General features: G+C 37.6%; 1 protein-coding gene across 1 annotated transcript in view; it reads left to right on the forward strand.

The window, feature by feature from the left end:
* The window catches only part of PKP2 (plakophilin 2), a 90,180-nt gene that overhangs the window by 58,956 nt on the left and 11,299 nt on the right, over nt 1-19,925 (forward strand). Inside the window, exons 7-9 of the mRNA XM_052640432.1 lie at nt 15,267-15,384; nt 16,240-16,401; nt 17,262-17,435. Of these exons, the coding sequence (XP_052496392.1) occupies nt 15,267-15,384; nt 16,240-16,401; nt 17,262-17,435 (454 nt within the window). The remainder of the gene's footprint in view (nt 1-15,266; nt 15,385-16,239; nt 16,402-17,261; nt 17,436-19,925) is intronic.

The following is a 19,925-nucleotide window of genomic DNA, read 5'->3' on the forward strand; positions in this document are numbered from 1 at the left end:
CCAGATCTGTCTTAAACTCTACCCAATTACCTGGAAATACAGGTAAAAATCATAAAGATCACTCTAAGTACTAGAAGCACAATACAGAAAAGAGTATTGTTTTTCCTGACATGTTTGATTCCAGAAGCTACCCACAGTAGCTCAGGAGAGAGAGCGTATCATTTCCGATAGGTAAACTGGAAATCCAATCCAAACACCTACAAGTCCGTGCAGACTGCAATTCCCTATCTCACAGGATTTAAGTCAGGCTACATGCTGTTTTTCAGTTGACAAAAATATGAATTTAATGATGTGGTTAAAAAAAAATAGTTTTGAACCTGGTGTTTTTAAATAGGCAACAAAACATAAAGGGATAGATTATCTTGCCACAAGAATAGCTACAAAAGAAGTTAGTTTGATCAGCATTTCTAAATATTGGGATGAAAAAGGTGCTTGAAGTGTTTTCTCCCCTGGACTGTCAGGTGCCAGCTAAACCAGGAGGAAATAGAAATGCATGCAGGAAGAGGAAATGTTAGTCTTAACTCCTCTCACAGTGTGTGTCTCAGGCTTTCTTACATATATTTGAAAATAATCATTGTCCTTTATGTCTAAAGATTAAAAGAAACCAAATAGATATGTAACCAAAATTAGGCAGCCCAGAAGAAGCTGGGATATACTCTGCCTTTTGATCTTTTCTCTAGTTTCACAGTTCACATTTTGAGGGAATCTGTTTGGATGATAACGGAGGGAATTTATTATGGTAAGATGTTTTATCTTATCTCCATAATTAATCACACTGTGTGTGTGCATGCACATGTGCTCAGTCGTGTCCAGTTCTTTGTGGCCCCATGGACTGTAGCCTTCCAGGCTCCTCTGTCCATGGGATTTCCCAGGCAAGAGCTGTGGAGTGGGTTGCCATTTCCTCCTCCAGGGGATCTTCCCATTCCAGGAATTGAACCCACACCTTGTGTGTCTTCTACAGTAGCAGGCAGATTCTTTACCACTAGCTCCACCTGGAAAACCCATAATCACAGAGTAATACATATCAAATACCAAGTTTTTATGAAGGATTATGTTAGCCACTGAGAGTTTTTCAAAGATGAATGAGAAAATTCTTAAGAAACCTAGAATCTAGCAGGGGATACAGATGAGCAAATAAACTAGAATGCAATGAAATATGTTACAGCAAATTTTTCTATAGCTCCCATTGCCTTACCATGTGCAGCAGAGTTCTTAGTGTGGCAGATTAGGTTAGGACTGTTTCACTTCATTGTGTACATGACAGGTACACAATTCAAACTTCCTTTTTTACATGTTTTTGCTTATTTATTTTAATTAGAGTACAATTGCCTTACAATGTTCTGTTAGTTTCTGCAGTATCACAACGTGAATCACCTTCACACCCCCTAGGTCATCACAGCACCGAGCTGAGCTCCCTGTGCTCTATATAGCAGCTTCCCACTAGCTATCTGTTTTACAGATAGTGTGAATATGGCAATGTATATATCTCAGTGCTACTCTCTCAATTCATACCACCCTCTCCTTCCCCTACTGTGTCCGCAAATCCATTCTCTACATCTCTGTCTCTATTCCTGCCCTGTAAACAGGTTCATCAGTACCATTTTTCTAGATTCCATATATATACATTAATATGTGATATTGTTTTTCTCTTTCTGACTTACTTCACTTTGTATGACAGACTCTAGGTTCATCCACATCCTTGCAAATGATCCAGTTTCATTCCTTTTTGTGGTGGAGTAATATTCCACTATGTCTATGTACCATATCTTTTTATCCATTCATCTGTCAGTGGACATTTAGATTGCTTCCGTGTCCTGGCTATTGTAAACAATCCTGCAGTGAACATTGGGGTACATGTGTTTTTTTCAGTCATGGTTTTCTGAGGGTATATGCCTAGTAGTGGGATTGCAAGGTCATATGGTGTTTTTTGTTTTTTAAGGAACCTCCATACTGTTTCCTATAATAGCTGTATCAATTTACATTCCCACCAACAGTACACGAGGGTTCCCTTTTCTCCACACCCTCTCCAGCATTTATTGTTTGCAAATTTTTTGATGATAGCCATTCTGACCAATGTGAGGTGATACTTCATTGTAGTTTTGATTTGCATTTCTCAAATAATGAGCAGTGTTGAGCATCTTTCCGTGTGCTTGCTGGCCATCTGTATGTCTTCTTTGGAGAAATGTCTAAGTCGTCTACCCATTTTTTTATTTGCTTGTTTGTTTTTTTGATTTTGAGCTGCTTGAGGAGCTTTTGTATTTTGAAGATTAATGCTTTGTCAGTTGCTTTGTTTGCAGATACTTTCTCCTAGTCTGAGGGTTATCTTTTCATCTTGTTTATGACTGCCTTTGCTCTGCTAAAGCTTTTGAGTTTAATTAGGTCCCACTTGTTTATTTTTATTACTGTAGGAAGTGGATCAGAAAGGATCTTGCTCAATTTATGTCGAAGAGTATTCTGCCTGTTTTCTTCTAAGAGTTTTATAGTGTCTGGCCTTTGATTTAGGTCTTTAATCCATTTTGAGTTTATTTTTGGTATGGTATTAGGAAGTGTTGTAATTTCATTCTTTTACATGTAGCTGTCCAGTTTTCCCAGCACCACTTATTGAAGACGCTGTCTTTTCTCCATTGTATATTTTTGCCCTCTTTGTTAAAGATAAGGTGACCACAGGTGTGTGGGTTTATCTCTGGGCTTTATCCTATTCCATTGATCTGTATTTCTGCTTTTTTGCCAGTATCATGCTGTCTTGATTACTGTAGCTTTGTAGTAAAGTCTGAAGTCAGGGAATGTGATTCCTCTAGCTCCATTTTTCTTCTCAAGATTATTTTGGCTATTCGGGGTCTCTTGTGTTTCCATACAAATTGTAAAAAAAAAAAATGTTTTCTAGTTCTGTGAAAAATGCCATTGGCAATTTTATGGGGATTGCATTAAATCTGTAGATTGCTTTGGGTAGTATAGTCATTTTTACAATATTGATTCTTCAAATCCAAGAACATGATACATCTCTCCATCTGTTTATATCATCTTTGATTTTGTTCATCAGTATCTTATAGTTTTCTCCATACACGTCTTTTGTCTCCTTAGGTAGGTTTTATTCCTAGGTATTCTATTCTTTCTGTTGCATTGATGAACAGGATTGTTTCCTTAGTTTCTCCTTCTGATTTTTTGTTGTTAGTTTATGGAAATGCAAGAGATTTCTGTGTAATAATTCTGTATCCTGTGACTTTACGAAATTCATTGATTTAGCTATAGTAATTTTCTGATGGCATCTTTAGGATTTTCTATGTGTAGTATCATGTCATCTGCGAAAGTGACCATTTTACTTCTTTTCCAATCTGGATTCCTTATATTTCTTTTTCTTCTCTGATTGCCATGGCTGGGACTTCCAAACTTCCTTAAACCAAGTGACTCCTGTGGCTGAGATGTTGATAGCCACTTGTGGAAGTGAAAGAAATACACCAGGAACCATGGCCTCAAGGACTGGGGCAGAAATTCAGCATCTCTAAGACTCAGTCTCCTGTTGACAAGCATACCTCAGATATATTGTAAATTCAGTTCCACACCACTGCAATAAAGTGAATATTGCAGTGAAGCAAGTCATGCAAATTTTTTTGTTTCCCAAGTGCATACATAAGTATGTTTGTATTATACTACAGTCTGTTCAATATGCAATGGCAGTATGTCTTTAAAAAATCAGTATACATACCTTAATTTAAAAATACTTTACTACTGGGATGTCCCTGGCATTCCAGTGGTTAAGATTCATGCTCCCAATGCAGATGGCCCAGGTTCCATCCCTGGTTGGGGAACTAAGATCCCACGTGCTGTACATGGCATAGAATAAACAAATAAAGATTAAAAGAAATATTTAATTACTAAAAAATGCTAACCATCATCTAACAACACAGAGTTGCCACAAACCTTCAATTTGTCAAAAAATAATTGTAATATCTATAAAACTCAAAAAAGCAAAGCACAATAAAACAAGATATGTCTGTATGTCCCATCTCTGCTTACTCTTCTTTGAAGACTACTGGGCTCATTCTCTAAAAATGCAAACAAGCCTTCTCCACATAGCAGATCCCTAAACCACAGGCCACCCAGCAGAAAAAGTACACTTCTTTCTTCAAATGTCAGTCTCAGGGAAGATTTAACCCTGGCCCTGCTTCTGAAAAGTGCATACATATCATTTGAGCCTCTGTCCCCCTGGCTTGGCCAGACCTGGATCAGATACTTGCTTCATGGCAACGATGACAACAAGGTTTGTTAAAGTAACAAGAGGGAGGGGAACACTTGCTGGGAAAATAAAGCAAAAATAGAAGACACCTTCCTCAGTTACAGCATATGCAACCTTTCTGGGTCTGTCTACAAGCTTCTTTATAGTCTTACTTCACATTTTTCCACCAACATACATCAAAGTACAAGCAAACTACAAAATACTTGCTTTCCTTAGATGTTATAGGTAATTTCATATAGTCAAGGCTTTATTCAATTTTATTTCCTGGGAAACATTTTCCATTATCTTCCCATTAAATGCTTAATCTCCTAATCATCTAACACCAAAGATAAAGTTTATCTTTTCTATAAAACATTTTTCTGCCTCCTCAGACAAACACCATTACTTATTTTTTAAGAATCCAAATGGGAATTTTTACAGGTAAATCACCTGTGTACAGATTTTGCATCCATTACTGTTTTTATGGGAAATTATTTGCATACCTTTTTTATTAGATTGTGAACTCTTAAGAGCTAAGCCTATGCATTGTTTTAATCTCTAATTCCTAGCACCTAGCAAGGTTTCTGACACATAGTAAGTGAGTATTTGAGTGAAATGGGTAAATGAATGAATAAGCAAATTAAAATCCATCATAAATTAGGTGGATAATCAAGCCTGGCAAGGTATCAAATTTGTAATGGAAAGTAATGAAACAGAAGTTAGAAACATTAGCTAAGGCCAGACTATAGGGGCATTATAAAACATGGTAATGAGTTAATTTTCTTTCTTCTGTAAGCAAAATTCATAGTGTGGGGCGAATAGAAATATAAGTTCTGTGTGAAGTAGAAAAATTATAATATCAACATGAAAGGTATGTTGGGAAGGTAGAAATCTAAAGACAAAGATATTGGTAACAAATCTTCCTGTAGTCTTCTTTTATGAACAAGGAATAACAGACTTGCATGGTTTAAGTGAAGCACATTTTTCAGATATATTTTATCCTAAATCCACTCCCATCATAATGATATTTTGCAAAGACAATCCAAACCACTGGTTTGAACTACTTTCAGAAGCAGAATATTACACAAAGACTGGGAAATTGAGTATCATGGTATTTGCTTGCTAAAATAATCTATTCTTATTTCATCTGTATATCTAGTTTATAATAATAATAGCTAACATATATTATATATTACATTGTAAAAACTATTCAAAATGCTTTATGAGAATTTCCTCAATTTATTCTCAGAGTAACCCTTGTAAAGTAGGCCTTCCCATTTTATGGATAAGGAAACTGGAGCTGAGGGAGGTTAAGTGATTTTCACAACATCATACAGCCAGTAGGAGACAAAGCTGGAATTCTCATCCAGGAAGCCTGTCTCCAAAACCGAGCTCTTCATCTTGTCCTGGATATGTTGATATTAATCAATGTATACAAACTGTATACCTGTTTACCAACTGCTCCGCTGTGGATTAAGCCTCTTCTGCCCTTTACAGTCTCGTAACCTCACAGAGTCAGGTATGCCAGTGTATAGTCATGTTCTGTCTTATTATAGGCATTATATCTATGTTTCAGTAATTGTCTTTTTTAAAGAGTTCTATGCAAGTAGAACCTCTGCACTGAATTTCCTATTAACAAAGAAAACAGAAAGCATATGAAGTTGGAGGTCTTTCCAAGAAAGGAGTTGGTTTTGTAGACTACTTCAGGTAGATGTCACAATAGGTATAAAAGTCAGTAAGGAGATGTAAATTAGAACCTAAGAAAAGACCTATAGGGAAGCTTCAGTCAAATAGACTCGATTTCCATGAGAGCAGAGCCGTCTTCTGAATAGTTGCTTACTTCTTTTTTCTTTTTAATTTTTAAATTTGTATTGGAGTATAGTTACTTTACAGTACTGTGTTATTTTCTGCTATACAGCAAAGTGAATCAACTATACGCGTGTGTGTATATATATATGTATATATATACCCACTTTTTTTGTATTTCCTTCCCATTTAGGTCACCACAGGGCACTGAATTGAGCTCCTTGTGCTATACAGTACATTCTCATTAGTTATCTGTATTATCCATAGTAGTGTAAACATGTCAAGCCCAATCTCCCCATTCATCCTACCCCGTCTCTCCCTGTTTGATGTCGATACATTTGTTCTTTACATCTGTGTATATATTTCTGCTTTGCGAATAGGTTCATCTGCACCATTTTTCCAGATTCCACATATATGTGTTAATATACAATATTTGTTTTTCTCTTTCTGACTTCATTCTGTGACAGTCTCTGGGTCCAGCCATGTCTCTGCAAATTGCACCATTTCATTCCTTTTTTTGGCTGAGTAATATTCCATTGTATATATATGCCACCTTTTCTTTATCCATTCTTCTGCTGGTGGACATTTAAGTTGCTTCCATGTCCTGGCTATTGTAAATAGTGCTGCAAGAAACATTGGGGCACATATATCTTTAGGAATTATGGTTTTTCTGACTCCAAGTTACTCTAAAAAGATTTTGACTGGTGTTGACTAGCTCTGATAAAAATGAATCTTAACTACATAAAAAGGTCATAAATGTTAACAAATATAATTTCTACAAGTTCACTGGAGATATTGTCTCCCCTGCTGAGTGTGGAACCAACAATGATTTGGCATCCTGAGTGTATCTTTGACATTGTGGTTGACTTAGGTTCAGTTCAGTTCAGTTCAGTTAGTCGCTCAGTCATGTCTGACTCTTTGCGACCCCATGAATTGCAGCACGCCAGGCCTCCCTGTCCATCACCAACTCCCAGAGTTCAGTAAAACTCATATCCATTGAGTCGGTGATGCCATCCAGCCATTGCATCCTCTGTCCCCTTTTCCTCCTGCCCCCAGCCCCTCCCAGCATCAGAGTCTTCTCCAATGAGTCAGCTCTTCACATGAGGTGGCCAAAGTGCTAGAGTTTCAGCTTTAGCATCATTCCTTCCAAAGAATACCCAGGACTGATCTCCTTTTTTTTTTTAATATAAATATATTTTTTTAATTGGAGGTTAATTACTTTACAATATTGTATTGGTTTTGTCATACATCAACATGAATCTGCCACAGGTATACACGTGTTCCCCATCCTGAAACCCCCTCCCTCCTCCCTCCCCCCTCCCCGTACCATCCCTCTGGGTTGTCCCAGTGCACCAGCCCCATTTAGAACGGAGTGGTTGGATCTCCTTGCAGTCCAAGGGACTCTCAAGAGTCTTCTCCAACACCACAGTTCAAAAGCATCAATTCTTCGGTGCTCAGCTTTCTTCACAGTCCAACTCTCACATCCATACATGACCACAGGAAAAACCATAGCCTTCACTAGACAGACCTTTGTTGGCAAAGTAATGTCTCTGCTTAGGTTAGCGTAGCTAAATTCCTTCAATCTACTTTAGAATAAAACTTCTGCATACCAGTATACCAGTGACTTTGTCTCTTGATTAACTTGATGATGAGATCAGTTCTGAGAGGGACCACCCAGGTCTTTATGTAGCAGTGGTGCAGAGTGAATATGCTCTGCAGGTAAAATCTTTGCTTCATTAATGAACTTGTGACAGTGACTCCAGTTCTGCCCACCTGGAGCTGTTACCAGCTCCAATGCCATGCTGTGAGATGGCATTCAAATAGGAGAACACACATGGGATATCCTTCAAAAACTGTCAAGTACACCATGTGCATGCATGCTAAGTTGCTTCAATCATGTGTGACTCTTTGCGACCCTATGGACTGTGGCAATTTTTTCTTAAACAATATGCTAGCATAATGAATAGTTAGTAAAAGAAAAATAAATTGATACGTTCCAATTTGTGGTAGAGCTATCAGAAGCAGTTGTTAGAATCTTTTCATACCTTCACATGCAGTGGCATCATGTTGCCACCTTGAAATCAGCCATGGTAGAAATATTTACACCACAGAAATTTGCAAATGCTACAAGTCAGAACTCTCCCCACTCCCCTTCCCCTGCCTCCAGGGGTCAGACAGGCACTTAAGTGGACAGGTGTGAGACTATGGGCTGCTGTCTGACTAGAAAGTCGGAAAAATGCTTATCCCAAAGAGAAGTAATATTCAGAGTTCTGGAAAACACTTTAGGCCAAACACAGACTCTTCTGAGGCAGCCTCTGTTAGCAGTCTCATTCTTCAGTTGAAGAAATTAAGTGCCAGTGACTCTTCCACAATAATAGAAGTAGTTATCAGAAATTTGAGAAAAGCAACTAATCCATGCTTCTTGGGATTTTACCGCTTGGTCTGTCTTTCCTCTTTCTCTTATCCAACCCTGTCCAGTACTCGAGTGCCTGCTATATCCAAAGCACTATTTAAATTTCTGAAATTTCAAAGGGGAATGGGACCTATTTTTGCCCTGGAGGAACTCCAGGTTTAGTGGGGGAAAGGCACCAGAAGAGATAACCACAATCCATTTGATAAGAAATGTAGAAGTGGTCCGAAGAGACTGTCATGGAGGCACTGAGTTGCTTAACTGATGTTTCCTGGGAGTTGGGGAAAATGTTGACTGGAGAGTCACATGTGGTAAAGGATGAGTAGCTGTATGAATGATTGTCTCCTCAATCATAGCTCATCATTCCATCACTCGTTCATCTCTGTCCTTTTTCAGTATAGCCATATAAAAATATGAATTCACAAAAGTCTGAAAAGTTGCTTTCCTGAAGTCCTATTATTTGTTAACCATTTGCTTAATTTTATCTCCACATCTGATTACCAGTTATTTCCAAGACTCACAGACTTAGAGAACCAGGATGTGGTTGCGGGGAGGGAATAGATTGGAAGTTTGGGATTGACATATACACCCTGCTACATTTAAGACAGATAACCAATAGCACAAGGAATTCTGATCGATTCTGTAATAAGCTAAATGGAAAAAGAACTTGAAAAAGAGTAGATACATGTGTATATATAACTGAATCACTTTGCTGTAAACCTAAAACTAATATAACATTTTTAATCAGCTATGCTCCATTATTAGATAAAAATTAAAAAACAAAACACACACACACAACCATTTCTGCATTGTAAAGGCTACCTCAGAATTTGCCATTTTGTTTAGGATAATAAGACAAATGACAAAACATTACTATGAAACATTATGAAACATATTCCTTTTTCCTAATTGTATTTTATGCTGTGGAAGAAGAAAAGCAATTGGTAATGCATTTCTCCTGAAAATGACTTAAAACTTTTTCCTACATCTGTCATTGTTTAGTAAATGTGTTTTAATGAATGTATAATATAGTTATTTGTACTAAAATTTATAACTGTCTCAAAAGAAATTCCATTTTCACTTATCACTGAAGATCTAGCTAGCCTAGGGTGGGGAGTAATCAGAGGAAGCAAACTGTACTTCTAGAAAGAAAAGCAATGATTATTAGCCTTAATCCTGATGAGCCTCTTGATTGGACAAGTTTTTTGGTAATATCAATACCAACTACCTTTTGGAAAAAGAATATCTCCATGTAAATTTTTAATATATTCAATTATATCTGTCTCAGTTCAGTTCAGTTCAGTCGCTCAGTCATGTCCTACTCTTTGCGACCCCATGAATTGCAGCATGCCAGGCCTCCCTGTCTAGCACCAACTCCCCGAGTTCACTCAAACTCACGTCCATCTAGTCAGTGATGCCATCCAGCCATCTCATCCTCTGTCATCCCCTTCTCCTCCTGCCTCCAATCCCTCCCAGCATCAGAGTCTTTTCCAATGAGTCAACTCTTCGCATGAGGTGGCCAAAGTACTGGAGTTTCAGCTTTAGCATCATTCATTCATATATCTGTCTACTCCTGCACAATAAAGCATGTAATTGTATTTTTGAATTTCATTTTTTATAATACCTGAATATCAAACTTCAGAACTCTGCTGAAACTGTGTTTCCTTAACTGTGCTTTTCGTTCTGTTTACCTTTGCTTAGTTATCCCTTATTCTGACTACTCCTGACAAAAAGATTTATCTGGTCTGTCTCTGTGCGTAATCCTATTTAGTTACTCAAATAATTAAGAATTAGATAATTAAATGAGAGTAATTTCTCTTATTATCAAATAACTATTTTCCTTTTTCGAAAGACGTATCTTTGTAAAGTTGATGTTCCTTGTCCTGGAAGGAACAAGACATGTAGGTTGTACAGCTTTGTTCTGTTCCCAATGTTGCTTCTGTTTGCAGAATGAGCAGCTGACTTTGGCTGATGTTTGCGGATACCTGCAGGATCTGATGTTGACTTCAGAGTAACAGACAAACCCTTCTTTTGGCATAGGGTTTTTGTTCCTCTGCCAGTTCAAGTGAGGCTCCCTTTTTGTTTAGTGCAACCACAAGCTGCCTCTGCTGCTTTCTCTAGGTTAATCACAGACAAGGCCTAACTGTTTGATATGTATCATCTGAGAGCTAAACAAAAACCCAGACCTAAATCTCAAATAACAACAGGAAGAAGGATGCCTCCTTATCAGCCAGTGTCTTATCAAGTGCCTATTGGGTCTTAGAATGGACTTAGACCAAGCTCTTAAATTGACTGGTACCACTTGGAATACAATTTATAACATGCATTATTAGGAAGCATATAATTGTTGGTGAAAATGAAAATATAGCCACCGTTTTTTTAAAACCATTGTGGTGATCACTAAGTATGCTGATTAGACCTTTAAGATAGGTACATTAACACACGTGTAAATTTGTGTGTTAGTAGAAAACCACCTATTATCAGAAGTAGTCCCTCGTGTTTTTTTTGTTTTTTTTTTTAATCTCTGCATCTTAGAATTACCTGTCAGTGAAATGTCTTGAAAAGATTCACTCCTATCCTTTTGTTGCCTGCCGTTCTCACGCCCTGGTGACTAACTATGGCCTTTAATTCCAGTTGTCCATATACGACATTTGGACATTCTGTGTTGTAACAAACTTTCTTTTAACGCTGATAGACTATATTTGATAGCTTGCCTGCACATAGCCCCACACAGATAACTTTTTATGGAAGGGCCATTAAAAATCCCATTAGAAGTGGGTAATTCTGATTTTAAAAAATAGCCATAGGTCAGGACTCTGAATGAAATTCAGCACATCCTAATTTCAGGAATTTTGTGAAAGCATAATATTTGCAAAGTATACAATAATGTCTAGCAAATGCACTAAATTGCAGTTATTCTTATCATTTGACACTGTTCACACTTCGGTTTGCCATATGAATTTATAGTTTATTGTCATTAATTTTAACTGTCATTAATCTTAACAAAGACAGTTCTTTATTTTAATTCCAGCAAGGTCCTGGGTGTTTGTTTTCTGGGTTCTCCCCCCCCCCCCTTTTGATTGTGACACTGAGGAATGTGTGAGATAAATGGTGCTGGAGAGAGTCAGGAATCACTGATTCGCTTTCAGATAAACCACCTGAAGCCTCCTATGTGAAGTTTTGGTTAGAGACATGCAGAGGTTCAGATTCTATTTTTTTCTCAACCCGTACAGGTCACATTACCAAAAAAATTTTTCTTAATATCAAACATAAGCAGCTATAGTTTGTGCTGGTATCCTCCTACTCAGGCCCAGTGGAGGTGAAGAGCTCTGAACCAGCCCTGCCTTTATATTTAGAGTAGTTCACATCCTTCTCTACCCACTTCCTCCTGAAGCCCTAGCCCCTAGCCCCAAAGACCTGATATTTAAATTTTAATATACAACAGGGTACAGTTCTAATTTCCAGAAAGGTGCTCACATATTTACTCAGACTTCTGCTAAATTATACCAAGGGGAAATAAATTCATCATTTAATCAAATTCAAACCATAGACACTAAATTAAACATTTCCAATATATTCATTGGGTTTCCCTGGTGTCTCAGAGGGTAAAGTGTCTGCCTGGAACGTGGGAGACCCGGGTTTGATCCTTGGGTCAGGAAGATCCCCTGGAGAAGGAAATGGCAACCCAGTATATTCATTGGTAACTCTGATAATGAACTTTTATCGAGTAACTACTGTGGTTTTTATGCTCTTTTTTACTTTTCAACAAGATAGTTGTTTTAATATATTTCGTGAACAGTTTTGAGGTAGTTTTCCATATTAAACCTCTACTGGGCTACGTCTAGAAAACAGTGATACATATTTCTCAGGACTCAGGAGACACAATGTGAAAGGATTGATTCTTCTTAAGATTAGCCATGTTAATTCTCTCATTCCCACAAATTTATGTATTAGTTGTTGAAAAAATACTGTAAGATGAATTTCTTAATAATTTCCTAATAATTACTGATTATTTTCAGAGTGATACAATAGCAAATTCCTTTTTAACTAGTAACCTCTATTCGTGGATGTATTGCTGTAAAATAATCCACCCTTATCATTTATCATATTTCTGAGTATCTGAGTAAGGTAGGAACTATTTTTGATATGCAAGAACAAATATTGAGGTAGTAGTGTTCCATGCACTTTCTGTCAGCAAAGGTATCAGCTGTCAGGAACCCCTGATAAGTCCCGTTTCAAGCCAGTAGAGTCTGGATAATACCAAACTACAAGACAACAGTTAGTGTGTGTGAGCTGGAAGTACTGCCAAATTGAATTACCATCCTCACCCAAAATAAACAGCCTGAAGTTAAACAAAGCTGAGTCATTCATCTGCATGGTATGTAAGGGGCTTTGCTAGGAAGAAAGACCTTTTGATTTGTCAAAGCCATTTTAAAACTACTGCCATTCTCCAAGCCAGATGTTGAAAAGGTCAAAGAGAAGCTTTAAAATATGATAACTCTGTCTCGGAGTTGGGGGACATATGGTACTTGCTAAACAAATGGCAGACTGAATGAGTGTTAGATAAGGTTTGCTCTACTCTGGTGCCACCCTCAGCACAGAATAAAGAACAGCTCTCCTATCCTGACTTCACCACTAACTTAATCTCACCAGTAAAAGTAACTTCAGCTCTTTGGTTTCTCCATGTGCAATATAAGGAGACTGAAATATGCTTTTTCAGTTTTGTCAAGCTTCTTAAGATCCCATGACCTTAAAGGGCTCAGAGAATAGATAAAGGATCTTGGTTCAAATAATCATTTCTTGAGAAAAAAATTATAGGAAAAAATGGTTTTATTTACAGTCTATGAGCCAATTCATAATCTTTTTTTTAATGGACAAAGTATCAAAATCTTTCAAGTACAGGGAAAATAAGGAAGTGAATAATTACTCATAGAGGGGATTTTGTTAAAATAAAAAACTCACTGTATCATTTCAGCAACCATTAAATTATTAGTACATGCTTAGTTTTAGGGTACTTGTCTTATTTCCTCAACTATTAGGTTGGATTCTGAAACTGCATTTTCATGGGGTAAAGACAGCCAAATATTATAGATGTGATCTCCCCGGGAGCAGGTGCAGTGCTGGGTACTCCTTCCTTGTTCCCTGCAGTTCTTTATACAATGCCAGGCACTTTTGTTCTTTGACAGTATGTATTGAAAACAGTATTTGGGGACAGAAAGGCTTTTTTAAATCACTTAGTACAGTGTATTAAAGATGAAGAAAATATGACCCCCAAAGTTCTCAGAATTGTAGTTCTTTCAGTGTTCAGTATCACACTGAGACATTATACACAAAAAGAATATGCTTTGTAATGTTCTGCCTACAGTGAAAGGAGCTGGTCTGATAAATTTTATAGGAATAGTTCTTAGCCAATGAAGTTAGCAAAAGAGAATAAGGGTGGTTTTCAAAATTCTAAAAACCTGAAGTCATTCTTTTGTCATTCTTGTTTATAGAGCTGTTAAAATTTTTGGAAAAAAAAATATTTTTAAATAGTTAATGCTGACAAGAAAAATTAATGCAAAGGAACATAGTAATACCAACATAAAAACATTATCTGAATCTGAAATATGATCCCTAAATATATTACTTTACTGTATTTGATAACCTTCAGTGTCTATAAAGAAGCACTTTTCACATGTAGATTTAGTTACTGTTTATAGAAAGGTGTCATGGCTTAGCCAAATTAGAAATAGACTAAGTGCAAAGATGTTTATAGGTCGGCTTGTAACTTAGGTCTTATACACTGTGAAACTGCATTTTTCATGGCATCTCTCTGTCATTTTAATTATAGAATCATCACATTTTAGAGTGTTTGGTTTAATATTTGTCAGTAACAGTTTATGCTGAAGCCTGGAAAACCCCCAAATGGTATAATCTAACACTCTGTATTTACAAATGAGGAAACTAAGGCCCAGAGAATTTAAGAAATTTTAATTTAATTAGAATTAAGGCACAGAATAAGTTGAGACTTGAACATGTAGTGTATTGCTACAGCTAATATGCCATTTATTCTACTTTTAACTGTAAGATGTTTTCCTCATATATTTATACCCTTTCAAAAATAGGGTGAAGATTAAGTAAATAATACTCTGGTGCTTGGAATGAAGTAGACAGAAGGCTTACATTACACAATGATGTGTTATGAATATATTTATTAAGTTGTGTCCAGAGTTGATGACTGTAGGCAATTGGTGATTTATTGAGTCTAGGACAAGTCTGTCATACTTTGACAAATTTTCCAGTTTTCCCTTGGAAGAAACTTTGAAACAAAAGTAAAGCTTTGAAACAAAAACCTATTAGATACACAGCCTGAGTATATCTTCAGTTCAGTTCAGTTCAGTCGCTCAGTCGTGTCCGACTCTTTGCAACCCCATGAATCACAGCACACCAGGCCTCCCTGTCCATCACCAACTCCCGGAGTTCACTCACGTCCATCGAGTCGGTGATGCCGTCCAGCCATCTCATCCTCTGTCAGCCCGTTTTCATCCTGCCCCCAATCCTTCCCAGCATCAGAGTCTTTTCCAATGAGTCAACTCTTTACATGAGGTGGCCAAAAGTACTGGAGTTTCAGCTTCAGCATCATTCCTTCCAAAGAACACCCAGGGCTGATCTCCTTTAGGATGGACTGGTTGGATCTCCTTGCAGTCCAAGGGACTCTCAAGAGTCTTCTCCAACACCACAATTCAAAAGCATCAATTCTTCAGCGCTCAGCTTTCTTCATAGTCCAACTCTCGCTTCCATACATGACCACTTAAGCCTAAATCTTATGACTAATTGTTTGTTTGTTTTTCCTAATAGAAATATGAGTTCAGCTGGCCCTGAAGGGAGAAAAGTGATGAGGAGGTGTGATGGACTGATTGACTCACTGGTCCATTATGTCAGAGGCACCATTGCAGATTACCAGCCAGATGACAAGGTGATTTACGAGTTAGATATCTCTCATATTAAATTACTTATTTTGTCTTACTAAGACTTCAGAGTATTCTTGAAGTAGCTGCTTGGGTTTGGCTTTATTCATTAACTCATTTGTTGAGCTTAAGATTTCCCATACATGCTCATAAATTTTAAAATCTATATAGTCCGGTTTTTCTTTCTACTTTCCAGACCCAAATTTCAAACTGTTTAACACCTCTAGATATTTGAAAGGAGCTTAGATGCTACATTTTCAGCAATGAAATTCATCTCTTCCTTCATCCCCAAACTTGCTCCTCTGTATAATCCCTCTTAATATTTATCACCATCTGCCAAGTGAAAATAGAAATCTAAGTAATCTAGGCCTTCCTCTCTTCCATCACATCCCACATCCACTGGACAACAAATCATGTGCATTCTACTTATGAAATACTCTATAGTTTAACCACTCCTCTTTAATGCTACTACTGCTATCCTAATTTGTGCATCTTTCATACTGATTATTGTCGTCAACTCCTGATTGATCCCTATAAGTATTATCTCCTCCTGTTTTCCAACTCCCATGGCTGGTAAGCAATATACCTAAAATATAAAATCATTCTGAACACACTGTAAAAACCAATGTTTTAAAAAATTCAGCCTCTATTTCTTAGCATTGTGCTCATGACCATTTATGATTTAACCCTAGCCTTTCTAGCCATACTTATGTCACTCCCCCAGGCACCCCGTAGTCCAGGCACACCCTGTTGCATCCAGTTAACCTTGTAAGATCTAAAGCCTCAGAAGTTCTGTGATATGATACCTGTGAAGTTACCTATATATACATATATATAATCAATATTCTTGTCCTGTTTCTCAGGCCACAGAGAACTGTGTGTGCATTCTCCATAACCTTTCCTACCAGCTGGAGGCAGAACTCCCAGAGAAATATTCCCAGAATATTTATATTCAAAACCGGAATATCCAGGCTGACAACAAAAGTATTGGGTGTTTTGGCAGTCGAAGCAGAAAAGTAAAACAGGTATATTGGGAAGTCTTTGAAAGAAAAAGTGTGCGTGTGTATTTCTAAGTACTTAGTGTATGTCAGGCTCTACTTTAAGTTCCTTTAATCTTTGTATCAGTCCTATAAGGTGTATTAATATCTTCCTTTACTGATGAGGAAACAGAGATACAAAAAGTTAATTGATTTTTCCAAAATAATTCAGCAAGTTAGTAAAGGAGATAGAATTCCATCCCAAGCAATCTGGCCCCAGATTTACATTGTTAGCCATCAAACCATATGCTCTGTGCCCCACAGTTTAGGAAGTAAACTTAATACCATGTGGCCAGTGGTACAGCATTGTCTTAACATTAAAAGAAGCCTAGACATTCAGCTTTAAATGTTCTAGAAAACAAACAAGATATCCTAAAAGCAAACTGCATAGGAAGGACACCTTCCAGACTGGCATTTTATGAAAATTGAAGGAATGTGATCTCTTCTACTCCTCAGAGTACCACCATGTTGATGAACTTGTAGAATACTTGGTAAATTGAGAATCCTGATGCTATCCTGGACAACTTCACAAGACTCTGAGAAGAGGCCTGTTTTTCTTATCTTCGGAGCAGTTGTGACTAATTTAGCTTTTAGCTTATCAGCAACCTGAAAAATATTCTAGAACAGTCTTTTCTTAATTCTCTGTATTCTCTCTCATGGTGAGGGAGAAATAATCATCATGGGCTAAAAGTTAAGTGATTGTAAATCATACATGTGTGCCTTTTTAATGGTTAAGGTCTTATTAGTTTCTCTAGACAAGACAATACTTCTGGTCTCTTGGGTTGAATATGGAATTGTATAAATCACTTGAAGTCTTTAATTTTGGATTCCATTGTGTGTGTGGTTAGCAATACCAGGACATGCCAATGCCAGAGGAAAAGAGCAACCCCAAGGGCGTGGAGTGGCTGTGGCACTCCATCGTGATACGAATGTATTTGTCCTTGATCGCCAAGAGTGTCCGAAACTATACTCAAGAAGCATCTTTGGGAGCGCTCCAGAATCTCACAGCAGGAAGTGGACCAGTGAGTATCGTGCTACTTTTTAAAATAATGACATTATAGATACACCTACATTAAGTTCAGAAATGATAGTGAAGTAAAACCATCAGTTTTCTCGCTTTAGTCAAGAAAGTTCTCAGGAATTGCCAGAGAGTTTGGCTTTCCAGGACTTTCAGCTTCAGCTTCTGCAGAGCCAAGTCAAACTGTAAGTGAAAGACTCAGTATTTATCAGTATTAGTCAGAGCTCTTTCAGTTAGAAGTCTCAAAATTCTACCTAAACTGGCTTAGGCAAAAGAAAGGAATTTCTTGACTCATATCACTGAAAAGTCCAGGGTGGGTTTTCCTTCTATCCTGGTGGGACACAGGCGCCCCAGGGATTGTAATTGTGATTCTCTATCTCTGGCCTCTGTTTTCTTTCCTCTGTTGGTTTCTTTCTCAAAGGCTATCCTCATATTACAGCAAAGATAGCCACCAGTGATTTCAGGCTTACCTTTCATCCAGCCCAGTGTCTCCACAAGAAAAGAAACTACTACTGTTTTCCCAATAGCTGTAAGAACTTAGCCATTTGCAAACAAGTTTCTGTGGCTAGGAGTCTGTGATGTTCTAACTGGTCAAGTCTGAGTTGTGTGCTCACATGTGAATTTCAGGGGCATGTGGTTGAGTGAGCAAGAGTCACTGCCACTTGTACCATATAGAGTGACTCTCTAATGGAAAAGTCAGTGTTGTTACCAAAAAGAAGAATGACTGCCAGAAAACAGAGACAACATATGTCCACTGCAGTTGGAAAGAACATCTGTGCTTTTGTGTCCCAGAAAGTCAACTGCAAAATGAAGAGCTACGTCTCTTTTCAGATGTACTTACTTTACACCAGCAAAATCAAACTATTAAAAAGAATAAAAACTTACAAGGTCCTGTGATAAACCATAATGGAAAAGAATATGAAAAGGAATGTGTATATGAATGTGTATATGAATCACTTTGCTGTATAGCAGAAATTAACACAGCACTGTAAATCAACTATACTCCAATAAAATTTATTTATTTTTTATTCTTTGGCCACCCCACATGGCATGTGGGGATCTTAGTTCCCCAACGAGAGATCAAACCTGCACCCTCTGCATTCGAAGTGCAGAGTCTTAATCACTGGACCACCAGGGAAGTCTTAAAAAATTATTTTTAAAAAGAGTAAAAATTTGTTTCTTCTCCCATGTATTTTGCAATATAGTAAGGGGTTCTATAAGTATTTAATTATTTGAACTAAGCTTGTGTTCTTTGCCTTGATCATAAAATGATTAGAGTAAACTCTCTTCCAATAGTTCATTATAAGGCAGCCTAATTATCCACCATCAGAGAGGAAAGCACTCTTGTACATAACAAAAATATTGTTTGTTCTTTACTTGAGAAGCCATGTTCATTCTTTTGTTTATACAAAAGCTTGTTCAGCTTCGAATAAACTGTGAAATACTGAAGCCAGTATTTCTCTGATTTTAGCACTGTGGTTAAGAATACAACCAAACTTTAATCTCTTTCAAATTCTTTAAAACATACTTGTGCACAAGGAGAAGGAAATGGGGAGTGGCCAGGGAGCCCTGACAGCAGAGAGACAGAGCTTATCGCCTTATCTTCCCACTTCCCCATGCTTGGTTTCCCAAAACCACTTCTTTCATTTTCCCAAACTACAGAGGCTCTCTTATTAACCAACAACCAGTCAAATTAATAGAAGAGATCAGAAATTATACTGCTGTGTACTTATGATTTAAGCTCACTGTGCTCTGCTGCTGCTGCCGCTGCTGCTAAGTCGCTTCAGTTGTGTCCAACTCTGTGCGACCCCATAGACAGCAGCCCATCCAGCTCCCCCGTCCCTGGGATTCTCCAGGCAAGAACACTGGAGTGGGTTGCTGCTTCCTTCTCCAGTGCATGAAAGTGAAAGTGAAGTCACTCAGTCGTGTCTGACTCTGAGTGACCCCATGGACTGCAGCCTACCAGGCTCTTCCATCCATGGGATTTTTCTAGGCAAGAGTACTGGAGTGGGGTGCCATTGCCTTCTCTGCACTGTGCTCTGAGGGTGATTCAATATGAGCTAATCCTTTAATATGGATTTTAGCCTTTTCCATCCCAAATTCTATGTTGGAATCAAAACCATTCAGACGTGTTTCCATATTCCTATCAAAACAAGAATATTTGCCACCTAATATCCAGGAATATGCCACTTAAATTCTGAATATGTAGTTTGTTGCCTAGATTCTAATTCCTCTATTCATTTATTAAACAGTATTTGAGCACTAAAAGGCACTAGCCTAGTGCTAAGTATATAGTGATGAATAAGACAAAATCTCTGTGTTTGGTAATAATCTAGCTGCAATAAAAAAATAAACAGAAATCTAAGATACCAGGAGAGTTCCAAGTCAAAAGGAATCCAGGAAATGGAGATATCTTCACAACTGTTCTAATTACGTGAAGGCATTTAAAATCATACCTAACCTTAGACCAGTCCAGTCCCCTGAAAGGAGACCT

This window comes from Budorcas taxicolor, chromosome 5 (assembly GCF_023091745.1).
Source record: "Budorcas taxicolor isolate Tak-1 chromosome 5, Takin1.1, whole genome shotgun sequence".
NCBI lineage: Eukaryota > Metazoa > Chordata > Mammalia > Artiodactyla > Bovidae > Budorcas > Budorcas taxicolor.